At 47.4% G+C, this 14,874-nt stretch overlaps 1 protein-coding gene across 1 annotated transcript in view; it reads right to left on the bottom strand.

Annotated features, from left to right (window-relative positions):
* Positions 1-14,874, bottom strand: part of FHAD1 (forkhead associated phosphopeptide binding domain 1) — a gene marked incomplete at both ends in the record, with an annotated part of 131,510 nt that overhangs the window by 93,667 nt on the left and 22,969 nt on the right. Inside the window, one exon of the mRNA XM_082661988.1 lies at positions 1,169-1,439. Within this exon, the coding sequence (XP_082518114.1) occupies positions 1,169-1,439 (271 nt within the window). The remainder of the gene's footprint in view (positions 1-1,168; positions 1,440-14,874) is intronic.

Here is a 14,874-nt window from a genome sequence, read left to right on the forward strand (position 1 = left end):
ACGCAGAAAACAGAGAATGGGACCTTCACACCAGTGGCCACAGAAGAAACCTGGGAATCATGCCAGGGACTAAGTCCACCCAGCTACTCTGCCAGTAAGGCTGGCAAGGCCGGGAGGATGGTGACAGACAGGAAGTCTCCTCCCCAAACGCCATGCGGCCTTCTGGGGGGGGGGGGGTGGGAGAGGGGAAGAAGGAAACCCTGATGGCTGTGTGTCCCCAAAGTGACCAGGCTGTGAGTGACAGTCACTGAGATAACCAGCCTTAAATTTGACTGAAAAGTGTTAGATTAGATTAGATTGAATATATCACCTCCGGAGAAGTAATTTTCTCCATAAGCCTCAGTCTCCTCTAACCTGTAAAATGGTAATAAAATATTTAAAAACCTCCTAAGGCAAGAGGGATTTCAGTTACCAATGTGTCTGTACATCTGAGTCGAAGTATATAAATTTAGATTCTGACACACATTCATATATATTCATATATACGTACACACACACACACACACACACACACACACACACACACTCACCACAGAGGTACTGACGTGTGCAGACGGGCAGAGCACAGTCTTGGAGGAGTTTGTGCCAAAAAGTCAACAGGGAGGATTCCGGTGATAAGGGTGACAGCTTATCTTTGACTGTTTTCTAACTTTCTGCTTATCCCAATTTTTTCACAATTGATTATGTTCTACTTCAGAATCAGAGAGCAAAAGCCAGAGAAAGACAAATATCATATGATCTCGCTTATATGTGGAATCTAAAAAAAGGTACAAATGAACTTATCTACGAAACAGAGAGTTACAGATGTAGCAAATAAACTTATGGTTACCGGGAATAAGAGGGGGGAGGGATAAATTGGAAGAGAGGGATTGACATACACAATACTATATGTAAAATAGATAACTAAGAAGGACCTACTGGATAGTACAGGGAACTCTCCTCATTACTCTGTAGTGGTCTATATGGGAAAAGAATCTAAAAAAGAGTGGATACATGTATATGTTTAACAGATTCAGTTTGCTGCATACCTGAAACTAACACAACACTGTAAATCAACTGTACCTCAATAAAAAATTGTTTTTTAAAAAAAGGGGAAAGCAGAACCTGAGACCCACCCTCCCAGCCAAAAGCCCATCCCCTAAGCTGCCATGGAAGCGCCCATGAGTACCTTGCTTGATGATGGGAACCCTGTGGGCGGCTCTGTCCACCACGAAGGAGAACATCTTCCCGCTGGCACTCACGGGCTGCTTGTGGGAGGCAGGTGGGACCATGGGGGGCCCGGGGAATCCCGGGGACCAGCTCCTCTGCACTGGCGCTGGCCAGATGCCCGGGTGGAAGGGGGTCTGTGGTGGTGAGGGTGACTGGTTCGGTTGCTGGGTGGCCCGAGGTGGCTGTGGCCTTGGCCAAGGTGCTGGGCCCCTCACCCATGGGAAGGAGACCTGCAGGGGCAGACAAGAGGGTCAGGGGAGGTTACCAGCAGCTGGGGTGGTCTTCACCCTTCTGTCCCGGCGACATAATTGCTGCCCTAGATTTCAGCGTATAAGTCACTTCTCCCAGGAAGCCCTTCCAGACTCTCCCCAAATTTGGGATGGTGGTCCCCACCGTGGGTCACCTTGCACACTATTGCACCACCATTTATTGGGTGCAGCCTTCGTGCCAGGCACCCAGTCAAAAGATTCGCATGCATTACCTCATTTAATACCCCTGATGCTCTGTGATGAGCCCCAGGCTGAGCAAGACCTAGTGACTTTCCCAGGATCACAGATGTGGTAGTGAGCGTCTGGTAGTGAGCGTCTGAGCGGGTAGAACGCCACCTCTGAGCTCGAGGGTGAGAGCTTTTTGTCTACCTTGCTCAGCACCGTATCCTCAGCTCCTAGAATACACCCTTGGCACATACAGAGTAGGTCCTTAAATACTGGTTGAAAGAATGAAGGAACACATCTCCGAGATTCAGCTCTCCAGGACACACGCATCCACACTGTGTCTCTCTCTGGCACTCCCATTCCGTCTGTTCCCTGAAGCCGAGAGCTCTGGGGTGGCCGGCACCCCAACTGGCTCGCACCCCAACTGGCTCATTAACCTGTGATCCTCAACATCTGCCACATCTGATCCCTGGCAGACGCTCCATAAACATCTATCGAGGGAACCTTTCTTCATCTGACCCAGCGGAAGATGTCTGTAGCTACTTTCAACAGACAGCACATCAAAATCCATCTAAACCGGGAGAAGCAAATGCTGAGAGGTGCTGACACCTGGCTTTGTCTTGGTTAATGCTGTTGTGGCCGTCCCACCCCGAGCCTAGTGGTTAAACCGTGACATCGTGAATGCTACCATTTATTGTAATTATTCACCGATTTCTCACAATAGCCCTGCAGGGGAGGAGCTCTCCTGATTCCTAGCTTACAAATGAGGCATGGAGAGGTTAAGGAATTCACCAAGCTCAGGTGGTGGTGGAGAGGGTGGTGGGACTGGGGTTCTGGAAAGCTCTTTCCCTCTCTGTCTCTCTCTCCCTTCTCTGCCCCCCCTCCCGCCCCCAGTCTCTTGGCAGAAAAAAACACACTTTTCAAGTAAGAAGCTAAGTTCAAAGGTTTGCTGCCTGTGGCGGGTCACGTTTCGCTTTCTGCAGACCGGAGACACATAATGAGAAACAGGACAGAATGCTTCCGAAATAGGAGCGCTGGCAGACAGAACTTCCTATAGCTCCAGCTGGATTGTATTCAAGAGGAAGGTTCTCCACTCACTCAGGTTCCCAAACCAGTCTTTCCCAGCCAAGTCAAGAATCCGGTGAATTCCCCTGAAGACTTTTTTGGAGTCAGGGAGAATATTGTTCAGGAAAATCAAACTCCAATTGCCTGGCGACACCTGGCCCAGCATTTATGATGACACTGGCCCCGTTGAAACCTGTTTCAGGAACGGACTTGGCAGTGTTCCAGAACTCTGTTACCTTATGTGAAGATTCGAATTTCTCTCCAGTGTGGGCACCTCGGTCTCCACCTAAGCTTTCTTCTTTTCTCTCTTTCAGAAGCTGAGGTGTCCTGCTCCTGCCTTGCACTAACTTCTCCATCCATCCTATCCCTTCCCGTCCTCTCCTCTGGGGCTGTCTTGCCTCAATCATTCCTATAACCTTTCCTCATCTATTTAATAAAGATTTATCGAATGAAAGGGCTGAAGGTGGGAAGGGGGAAATTTGAATATGTTTTACCCCCGCCTGCTAGAAAACAAATCTAGAGACCACAGGTAGTGTGGAGGAATTCCCTTTTTTTTTTTTGCGGTACGCGGGCCTCTCACTGTCGTGGCCTCTCCCGTTGCGGAGCACAGGCTCCGGACGCGCAGGTTCAGTGGCCATGGCTCACGGGCCCAGCCGCTCCGCGGAATGTGGGATCCTCCCGGATCGGGGCACGAACCCGTGTCTCCTGCATCGGCAGGTGGACTCTCAACCGCTGTGCCACCAGGGAAGCCCAAGGAAATCCCTTTTGTGCTGGGATGCTCAGGTAGATGTCCCTCACTGCCCACTAACTGCCAGGGTGCTAAAGGGAGTGGTCATATCTCATGCCTCAAGTGGTCCACTGCTGTAGTGGACAGGCCACAACCCACCCGGCTCTTCTGGAAATTCCAGGAATCTCCCTCCCAATCTGTTGGCCCGTTGCTGTGGGTGGGGCTAAGCAATCAGCCAATCACACTCCCTGGCCATACTGATTGGTTCAGTGGTGGGGCAAGTCATCCAATCAGAGCCAAGGAGACCCAAGAAGACTTGGCTGGACACCAGGATCTGGAGTGACCTGGTGGAACTTCAGAATGCAGCCAGCATGAGGGAGCAGAGCCCAGACATGGAGAGAGGGAAGCTGTTTATTTATTTTTCAAATTGTGGTAAATAACCTGCAACCTAAAATTTATCATCTTAGCCATTTTAAAGTATATAGTTCAGTGGTGTTAAGTATATTCACATTACTGTGAGATGGATCTCCAGAACTTTTTCGTCTTGCAAAATGTAAACTCTATTACCATTAGACAACAACTCCCCATTCCCTCCGCCACCCAGCCCGTGGTGACCAACATTCTGTCTCTATGAATTTGACTACTCTAAGTACCAAGTACCTCAGATAAGTGAAATCACATGGTACTTGTCCTTTTGTGACTGGTGTATTTCACTTAGCATAATGTCCTCAAGGTTCATCCGTGTTGTAACATGTCAGAATTTCCTTCATTTTTAAGGCTAAATAATATTCCATCATACAGTTTAGAGTGTATTCTGTTTATCCATTAAGCGTCATGGGCACTTGGGTGGTTTCTACCTCTTGGCTATTGTAACTGTGCTGCTGTGAACATGATGGGGAAGATAAGGAAGTTGGTTTTGAGCCCTGGCTGGGGTGCTACCCTGAAGGGCTCTATCCCTGAGGCCGGCTAGAGCTGGTTTCTGTCGCTTGCTGCACATAGGGCCCGAACGATAGGGCCCCTGGGGGAAGGAGTGAAAGATGTGTAAATGCAGCAGAGACTCCAAGCTCTTCGGGTTTAAAAATTAAAAAATGAAATTTGGGTTTTTCTTTTTCTCCGAAGTGTGTTGGTTGAGGGTAGCTTTAGTCGGATGGTTAAAGCTGGTTTTCTCTAGTTTGCCGGCTTGCTCTATCACAGGGAAGGTCAAGGTTTTCTCAGAAATTGCTGCTGGTAACTACAACGAAACAGGCAGGGAGAAAAGCAAATATAAGAAAAAGACTCACATCAAAAGCCAGCTCTGGGCTCTACAGGAAGCATGGGGTCAAGGTCAGTTATCGACAAGTCTGTTTTCATTATTTATTTATTTTAGATTTAATTTTATTTATTTTTGGCTGTGTTGGGTTTTTGTTGCTACGTGCAGGCTTTCTTTAGTTGCGGCGAGCGGGGGCTACTCTTCGTTGTGGTGCACGGGCTTCTCCTTGCGGTGGCTTCTCTTGTTTCGGAGTGTGGGCTCTAGGCGCATGGGCTGCAGTAGCTGGGGCACGCGGGCTCAGTAGTTGTGGCTCGTGGGCTCTAGAGCGCAGGCTCAATAGTTGTGGCACACGGGCTTAGTTGCTCCGCAACATGTGGGATCTTCCCGAACCAGGGCTCGAACCTGTGTCCCCTGCATTGGCAAGTGGATTCTTATCCACTGTGTCACCAGGGAAGTCCCCAAGTCTGATTTTAGAAACTTTAGTTTAAAAATACATGCTAATGCCTTTTCTCTTTCTTTGTGTCTGTTCTCTGACTATATGGTATGTTGCCATGGTTGGGTTTTTTGTTTTGTTTTTGAGGTAGCATATGTTATACTCCTGATTTCCTTTCCATACTACCTTTAAAATAGCAGGTTGTCAACCACCTGGATTAACCATGACCACATCCACGGCTGAATTTATATTAGCTTTAATAAACACGGGTCAATGATTTACTCAAGAAATCACTATCCATTTTTTTTCATATTATCTACTTGTTCTTTGTGTTATGTCTCCAATATCTGCTTCTAACCCTGTAAAGAGTGTAGGTTGAATGGGAGACCCTAAAAAAATTCAAGGTAGTTTGCACACTGAGTGCCTACAGTACACGTGAATTCTGCCAGGAAGCCCTGGAGCCTGCAGAGAAGGTGGGAACTTAGACCTTGCCCTTGGAGAGCTTGTTATGTGCTCTGCCATTTGTAAGTAATTGTGGACAATACAACGGCTATGAGCCACTGTGTAGAGAAGCCACAGATGTGCCACAGACTCTGCTGGGTACTTAATGCATGTGGTCTCATCTGATCTCCAGAATAATCTTGGAGGAGGCATTTTACCCCTCATTATGTGGATTAAGAAACTGAAGCTCAGAGAGGTTAAATGACTTGCCCAAGGTCTCACAGCCAGGAAGCGGTGACACTATTTGACTCCAATACCTGTGCTCTTAGGACTTCTAGGTTACTCGAAGTCATGATTTATTACCTGCTTTCCATACTCACAAACAGATCTTAGATGGTTGGTTAGTGAACGATAGGATATTTTCCAAGTTAAAAAAAGGAAATGAGCATTAGATGGTGTGAAAAACCACAAGACATCGCATGGGCTACTTAGAAATGGGATTTTCTAGGAACACTGACAACTGTCTTATGGATGTGCTATTCATCTGGTACATGCCATGCCCTGGAAGCAGCTCAGAGGACCCCAGCCTCCATCCGGGAAGACCTGTGGTATGTTCACTGCTGTACCAGAGGAGTGCTGGGGCCAGCTGGTACCCGCCCAGAGAACCGATTGTTAAATGACCAGGAATTTTGCCAACTGGTTGATAAACATGGCTATTAATAAGAATTAACTTACATAAATTTACAATTAAATTATATCAGAAACAAAGGCGATACAAACTTAACTCACCCCTTCCTAATTATTTTCCTCTATTTTATTATCACCTATGCTCTTGAGGTTATTTTGCTCTACTATATGTGTCTGTTGGAAATGCTACATAGTGATGTGTTACCACACCTCTCTTTCCATCTCTGTATTCAGGGATGTGTCACTGGGAGCTTGAAATTGACCGTGGAGGGCGTATTACACCATAGAAATCAGGAAATGTTATAAATCAGGGCTTGATTTTTAGAAACTTTTACAAATAGGTTTAATAATGGTGGTTCATGTAGAGCTTGATTTTTTTTTGGTTTGTTTGTTTTGTTGATTGCCTAGACTTAAGACGGTAATGGAGAAAACGTTAACAATGCAGATTATACAAAAGCATGTTGTGTCTTAGCCATTATGTTATGAATAGAACAAAAAATTGGGGAAACGTTCTTCCAGTATTTGAAAATTATTATCTGATGCAGCAAAAAAGTCACTCATGTCACTGATGAATGTGTGATGTTCTTCTAACGTCTTTCTTTTTTCACTTGTATTATTCATAAATACAAAATATCCCCAAATATCCACCAGCGCTCAGGTCGGGAACTCTCTCATTCGTCAACTGCAATGAGAAATTGGCTGTGGACACAAGAGTTCAGCTAAAGTCAATGAAAGCATTCTGTGAGACTCAGCTGGCTATACAGAATTTGCAAGAAAGAGTACTGTATTTCTTGTTATGTGGAAAGACTGGGCTACACATTCTTTTTATTTATTTATTTATTTATTTATTTTTGGCCGCGTTGGGTCTTCGTTGCTGCGTACGGGCTTTCCTCTAGTTGCAGTGAGCGGGGGGCTACTCTTCATTGCGGCGCGCAGTCTTATCGCGGTGGCTTCTCTTGTTGGGGAGCATCGGCTCTAGGCACGCGGGCTCAGTAGTTGTGGCACGGGCTCTAGAGCGCAGGCTCAGTAGTTGTGGCGCTCAGGCTTAGTTGTTCTTCGGCATGTGGGATCTTCCCAGACCAGGGTTTGAACCTGTGACCCCTGCATTGGCAGGCGGATTCTTAACCACTGTGCCACCGGGGAAGCCCGCTACACATTCTTTATATCAGTAAACCTTATGCTATGCATCATGTACTTTACTTTTTCCAGAGAGCTGGTCGTTAAATACTTACCAGCCAATCACTGGCTGTACTGGCGCCCAGCAGAGTGCCTGCTACTCATGGTAGGTGTTCGCTGACTGAGCTGAACAGTTAGCAAATGGAGTGTAAATAAAAAGGACTTTGATTCTGGGGCTGGGATGGGGAAAATACATGCTAAGCCTGGCGCATCTTGTAACAGCGGAGAGTAAGGAAGTGCCCAAAACGAAAAGGTGGGGAGATGCTCAAGGACACAGCAACCAACCTGAAAGACCTCCCAGTGGCCAAGGCTGGAAGAATTTGAGCGATGAAATAGTTAATGAGTGTTGGATTATAGCTCAAAGTGTAAAATAAGTATACATGAGTCCATACTGACATAGATACATTAGGGAGTAAATACATAAAGGAGGGAGAAAAGACCGTCTTCTATACAGAAGAATTTAACATACATAGATGTGGAGGTCTGGAAGGGCCTGGGGGGTAGGGGTGATGGTGCCAAGTAGGCACACGGACCGCAGCATGGAGGAGCCATGGACCTGGAAAGACAGAATGGAGACTATAAAACATGGCCAGTAGATCTCAGAAGCCAGGAGAGGAGGCTACTTGGTGCCAGGACAAATGGCCTTTATCTCAACGGCTCCAGGGGTGTCACCGTAACTCAGAGAAAAGGGTAAATTTTGTACGGGGTTTCAGTGTGAGAAATCAGGATTATACATTTAGAACACAGAACCGCCAAGTTATACATTATTTTTAGGTTTTGGAACTTAAAAGAATTAAGTCCCTTTGAGCTGTTCAGAAAAGTCATTTGTTTGGGTTTTTCCCAGCCCCCATTTTCTTGTAAATCTTCAATCTTACGGATTTTCCTTTCCTTTCAAGTTCTAATCAGCTTCCTGGTCAGTCCATAAAATGGGAAATAGAATCTAATGAGAAAACAGCCAGATTTTTGCAAATAGCTTTTGCTACTCCTAGACTTGGCCTACTCCAATTCGGTCTTGCCAGATTGAGAGATGGAATGAATGAATGAATGAATGAATGATCATCAACTAAGTTAAGAGAAGGAGCAATGTGGTTCTGGTTTGGTAACAAAGGGTGTGGTCTGCCAGAGGAAGCAGGAAGCGGCCCGGTTCCTGGCCGGGTCTGGGTTCTGTCTCAGCAGGATGCTAAGGGTTCAGCCCATGCTCCCATCTCCACCTCCCCTGATGTCATCTGCATCGTCTGTAGACATCTGGTGACAACACAGCCTCAGGAGTCCTTTTGTGTGAGTTTTTGCTGCAGATGCCGAGCCTGAGGCTGTCTGCTGCCCCATGCCCTCCACTTCACTGGTCTCGGGAAATCGCCTTTGATATAAAACGCCCAGTCTCAGGATTTCTCATCACATCAGTAGGTCCCCACGGGACCTGTAAGAGCACAGGATAGAGGAAATCCTACAAGGTCAGGTAGGAGATGACAGAGCTTGACCAGAAAGAGGCTTTGTTGTGAAGGGCACCATGGTCTCTGGTCATTCACTCAGTTGCCGGCTTCTCAACCCCGGGTACAGTAAAGCCACATCTTCCTCAAGAACGGGCCCTATTCAGAGGTCCCAGGAACGTGGAAACGCCACTCTTCTTGGGCATGGACAACTAAGGCCCCGACTCTGAGCTTCTCATCACACCTGTTCACCAGAGGAGAGAAATGAGCAACTCTGCTTCCTTGGAGACTGGCCTGGGACTTTTCCAATGGAAAAGTGGATTATTCGTCATTTTCCTCCCCCCAGATCCCTAGTGGCAAATCCCGTTAGGAAGGTTCCACTTAGGCAATAGGAATGCTTCCTAATGTCATGGACATCTTCTTTGTTTTTGCCTACCCCGCATCCACTTTTTTCCATCTTCTGGATGGGCACCTTAATTTTTTGCGGGGAAGACACCCTTTCCCTGACAATCCCGAGTCCATATAACTCTGACCCTTCCACTCCAGGGGTGAGCCCATAACCCAGGCCTGGCCAATCAGAGCACACTCCTTGCCCCTGGCCTCAGTGATTGGTTCAGGGGAAGCCCCATGATCCAAGCCACTGCCAATGAAGATGCTGGCTCTCTCCCTGGAACGGCTACTTTGTAGGGTGCCGGGGCTGCTGGGGGCCACTTTCCTACAGGGGAGGCGAGAGTCTCTCTGAGATTGTGAGGCTAACAGGGAAGAAAGAGTCAGATTCCTGACCATGATTTGGGCGCCTGGATCCAGCTGGGCCTACGCTGCAGCGTTCGGCCTTTTCAGTTACATGAGCTTTTTTTTTTTTTTTTTTGCCTGGGCTAGTTTTAGTTGGTTTTCTGACACTTGCAAACGATAAGATTTCCTGGACAGTATGCTTATGGAGACTTCAGCGTAAGCCTCACTACGTACTCGGAATGAAAGTTGTTTTAAAGGTAATGACACGCGCAGATAAAACCCACCAGACTGTAATCACGCACCAAATGTACCTTTAAACGTATACAAGTAAAGCAGCGTCTCCAGAGAAGAACGATTTAAGACCAAGGAACCGATCATAAGACAAGTAGTAAAACGCTGCTGAGAGACTCTGACAGACAAGTAGTTCTCTAGCTACAGCAGGCTTCAGGCTACAAACCCCAAATTTCTGCTTCAAAAGTGACCCAGGGAAGACATTCCATAGTTTTATTTATTTAGTTTTTTGGCCTCGCCCTGCACTTGTGGGATCTTAGTTACCTGACCAGGAATTGAACCCAGGCCCTCAGCAGTGAGAGCACTGAGTCCTAACCACCGGACCACCAGGGAATTCCCGACATTTCACAGTTTTAAAAGAAAACTTTCCAGTTGAAGAAACAGGTAACATTTATAATATGCACCTGTTGTGTATATAATATGTTCATGTCTAGTGTATTTATCAGATACATGTCAATGTAATTATATTATCACTATCTATGCAAATGCATATATGTGTGTATGTATATTTAGAACCACATATTTCCAGCTCTTTTTTAAAGAGGTGTTGAAAAGACTGTTCAAAATTTATTTTTCCAGTTTGTCTGTTTTTTCTTATTCCTCAGTAAACTTAAGCTATTAACCAGCACATTTCCCGGCACACAGTAAGGCTCAATCTGAGTGAGTTCTTTCTCCCCAGCTCCCCCCTCTATTTTAAGTTCTTCTTTCAGAAATCAAGTAAAATGAAAGAGGCAGTACAGCATAGTGTTACAAGCAGAGGCTGGTAAACGTTTTCTGTAGAGCCAGACAGTAAATATTTCCAGCCCTGAGTGCCATATGATCTGCCCAGCTACCTCTGCCGTTGGAGCAGACAACATAGGCAATACTGAAATGAATGGGATGGCTGTGTTCCCATGAAACTTTACAAAAACAGGAGATGGCCTGCATTTGGCCCTGGGCCATAGTTTGCCAACCTCTGGTTAAAAACTTGGGATTTGGCATTACACAGAATCTGGTCCAGCTCCCTGCTCTGCTCCTCCTCTGTGACCCTGATGAGTGTGTTATTTTTGTGCCTTGTCTGTAAAAAATAGGGATAATAACAGCCACTTCTTAGTCTGTGAGAAGTGGGTGAGATAGTGTACATGAAATGCTTGGAACACTTCCTGGTCCATAATAAATGAGCATAAAACATTAGCCATCAGGTATTATCATCATCATCAAAAAAGAAGAAGAAAGGGGGCAACTGAATTTGTCCAGGAACGGCAGCAATACCCCTGGTAAAAAGTTAGTGGATGGACTTCCCTGGTGGCACAGTGGTTAAGAATCTGCCTGCCAATGCAGGGGACAGAGATTCGAGCCCTGGTCCAGGAAGATCCCACATGCCGCAGAGCAACTAAGCCCATGGGCCACAACTACTGAGCCTGTGCTCTAGAGCCTGCGAGCCACAACTACTGAACCCGTGTGCCACAACTACTGAAGCCCGCGCGCCTAGAGCCCGTGCTCCGCAACAAGAGAAGCCACCGCAATGAGAACCCCGCGCACTGCAATGAAGAGTAGCCCCCGCTCACCGCAACTAGGGAAAGCCCGCGTGCATCAACGAAGACCCAACGCAACCAGAAATGAATAAATAAAATAAATAATTAAAGAAAAAAAAGTTAGTGGAGCCAGGGACTTCCCTGGCCGTCCAGTGGTTAAGACTCCACGCTTCCAATGCAGGGGGTGCAGGTTTGATCCCCGGTTGAGGAACTAAGATCCTGCGTTGGTGCAGCTGAAAAAAAAGTTAGTGGAGCCAACCCAACAAGCAAGGAAGCCAGATAACTGAAAATGCATTTTCTTCTATTATCAGTTTCTTCGTTTTTACCCACATAATGAATCATCCCCTGTCAGCGTGTGAAATTGCAGGTTGGACTGGGAATTGCAAGACCTTCCTTAACCGCTGGGCAGTGAAGGACCTGCCTGGGCTCTCACGGCCCCACGATGCTTCGTGCTATTAGGAAAAGCCTCCAAGGGACTCAGGAGAGCTGGCTTTTAATCCTGGCTCTGGATCTATATGACTGATGCCTAACCTAGGGGAAGTCGCTGAAACTCTCTGAGCCTCAGTTTATGCCATGATAGGGGTGGTCCCAGGGACCTCTATAAAAAAAACTGAAGGGGGAAAGGGGACCTGGGATTAACGAGTAGCTCCTTGGAAGAAATTGGAAATTGAAGCTCAGAAAGGTAAAGTCAGTTGCAGCTGGCATTTCAACTTGGGTCCATCAAACTCCAAAGCCCTTGCTTTCTCGATTGTGTTCTGCAGAGCTTCCCCATTAAAGCAGCAAGGAGTATTGGCCGACAGAGGGCGCTCTTCTCGCAAGACAGGACGTCATGACATTGCAGGGACAGAAGACAGTATCCAGGAGACACATGGGAGAGTCTGGCTGGACTGGGAACAGGGCAGAGCAGGCTACAGGGAAGGCCAGACACAGGCTATCATGGGGATGGGGGCTGCTGCCAAGGAGCTGTCAACCCCCTCATGGAGCAACTCGGCACGTCATTTGTGGCGCCTGGCTTCCTTTTTCATTCTGGCCATTTCCCTCCGTTTTGCCGTATTTCAGAACAGAGAAAGACATGATTTATACATATGGGTGACGTGGGTTTCCTTACTCAGCTGCCTTGTAAGAATGGCGCCTCTGTGACTAGCACAGCTTGTTTCTACACCTCCTTTCCCAGAGCTCAGAAAGCACGAATAAAGGCAACAACCAACAAAACCCACGATACGGCAGGCACACCTGACCTTATGACTTCAATTTCGCACGCCTGGTGCCAAGACTCTATGGTATTAATCAACGGCTGCTTCAGGGCATTGCAGACGGCCTGCGGGTTGTGTCCTGCATAGCTTCAGTGGGCACCATCCACATGGACCACGTTGTGAATGGTGACCCTGGAGTTGTGCAATATGGCAGCCCTAGCTAATACTTTGATGAGAGACCTATGACTTACAAAGTATGGTCCTGGGCACATCCTGGCTGCCAGTGTACTTTGTCAAACAAGAGTTTTTCTTTATATTTTTCCATCTTGTATGTTGTTCTATGGGTAATTTATCTGCAAATGTATTTATGTGCTAGTGGGGGCAGGTCTGGGGAGGTTCCCCTGTCCAGAAGGACACGTACAAAGGAGGCATCCTGGCTGCTCCATGCTGGTCTGCTTGACTCTAGAGCTGAGGGTTATCATGTGCTTATTAGGTGCCAGACGCTGGACTAAGCAATTTACGTACTTTGCCCACTGAATACCACGGTCACTCAAGGTGGTAGGAACTATTGTTACAGGAGTAGGGACCGAGGCTCTGAGAGGCAGATGATTTGTGCACGTCCAGGATAAAAGCCAGTACAGGGCTGGGACGGCGCTGGAGTCAGCCTGACCTCAGGGCACGTGCTCTAACCACTGTGACACCTGCGAACACATCTGGATTCCTAACCGCCCCGCACCTCACCCCCCTCCCCCAATAAAATGCTGTCACACCCTCCTCTATTGGTTATGGTCACCACAAAACCTGAAATAAGTGCTTTCATTTGGGAACTCTTTGTTGGTTAAGTTCTCATCATACTTAACCTGTATGACAGCAGGGCAGTCCCCCGTGGAAACTCCACCCAAGGAGGAAACACAGCGCCCTCACCAGGGACCCCAAAATCAATTGGAAACAAGAACATGCCGGAAGCAAGATGGCCACGAACTTCTTAGAAAAACTGGGCTTCAAAATATTTGATGAGGGATGCTCTTCAATACCTCTCCCTTTTTCCCCTCTTTCTTTCTCTTCTTTTTTTTTTTTTTTTTTTTTTTTTGCTGTACGCGGGCCTCTCACCGCTGTGGCCTCTCCCCTTGCGGAGCACAGGCTCCGGACGTGCAGGCTCAGCGGCCATGGCTCACGGGCCCAGCCGATCCGCGGCATGTGGGGTCTTCCCGGACCGGGGCACGAACCCGTGTCCCCTGCATCGGCAGGCGGACTCTCAACCACTGCGCCACCAGGGAAGCCCTCTTTCTCTTCTTTTAAACAGCCAGCAGGTTGGGGTCATCAGGAAGTGGAATTTGTAGCAACGTGTCAGTCAGTCCACAGGCCGCCCTCACGCGGGCCCTGCAAAGGGCCCCTCCATGAATAAGAGCGTCACGGATGGAAGCTTCTCAAGCTGGGGACGCCCCGGCAGAGAGCACTTTTGAGAAGATGGGGTTGGGGAGAGTCCTGCAAAGTGCCCTGGGCCCAGGCCAGGGCAACACTTGTGCAGCTGCCTGCAGTCACCCGAGGAATGAAGCAACGTGCAAGTGCGTGTACTGAATAAGAATTGAAAAAATCCGTGTATATTCGAGTGACCGTGAGAGTATGCTTTCCTCTGTGTGAAAACCAGTCAAGGCTACTGCTCCAGCTAGCATCAGGCTAAATGGTTTTCTCCCCTCCTTTTTCCGCAAGTGGGGATCGTGTTTAATTTGCACTGACTAGCTGTGTGGCCCTGGGGAAATTACTTAACCTCTCTGAGTTTCGGATTCCTTGTCTGTAAAATGGGGATCACGGGAGAGCCCATCTCATAGGTTGCTGTGAGCGTGAGATAAGGGAAAGCAGGTGAATCGCTTAGCTGTTCACGTCAGTGATTCCTCCTGCTGCTCTTACAAAGCATCTTCTTCCGTCTTATCTACTCAAGGTTAGAGGTCGTCAGCACTGTTTCCCACAATTATATAAGAAGCACCTTGTCAAATAAAGTCCCCATTCCATATCTGTACACCCATGTTCGTGACAAACTTACTCAAAATGGCCAAAAGGTGGAAGCAACCCAAGTGGCCATGGATGGATGAACAGATAAACAAAATCCATACAATGAAATATTATTCAGCTGGAATGAACCATGAGGACATCATACTAAGTGACATAAGATGGTCACAAAAGGACAAACAATGTAAGATTCCATTTATATGAGGCACCTAGAATAGTCAAATTCACAGACACAGAAAGCACGGTGGGAGGGGAGGAAGGAAGCAGGGGGTTTTATCTGATGGGCACA

The sequence above is a fragment of the Grampus griseus genome (genome assembly GCF_964374135.1).
Source record: "Grampus griseus genome assembly, chromosome: 1".
NCBI lineage: Eukaryota > Metazoa > Chordata > Mammalia > Artiodactyla > Delphinidae > Grampus > Grampus griseus.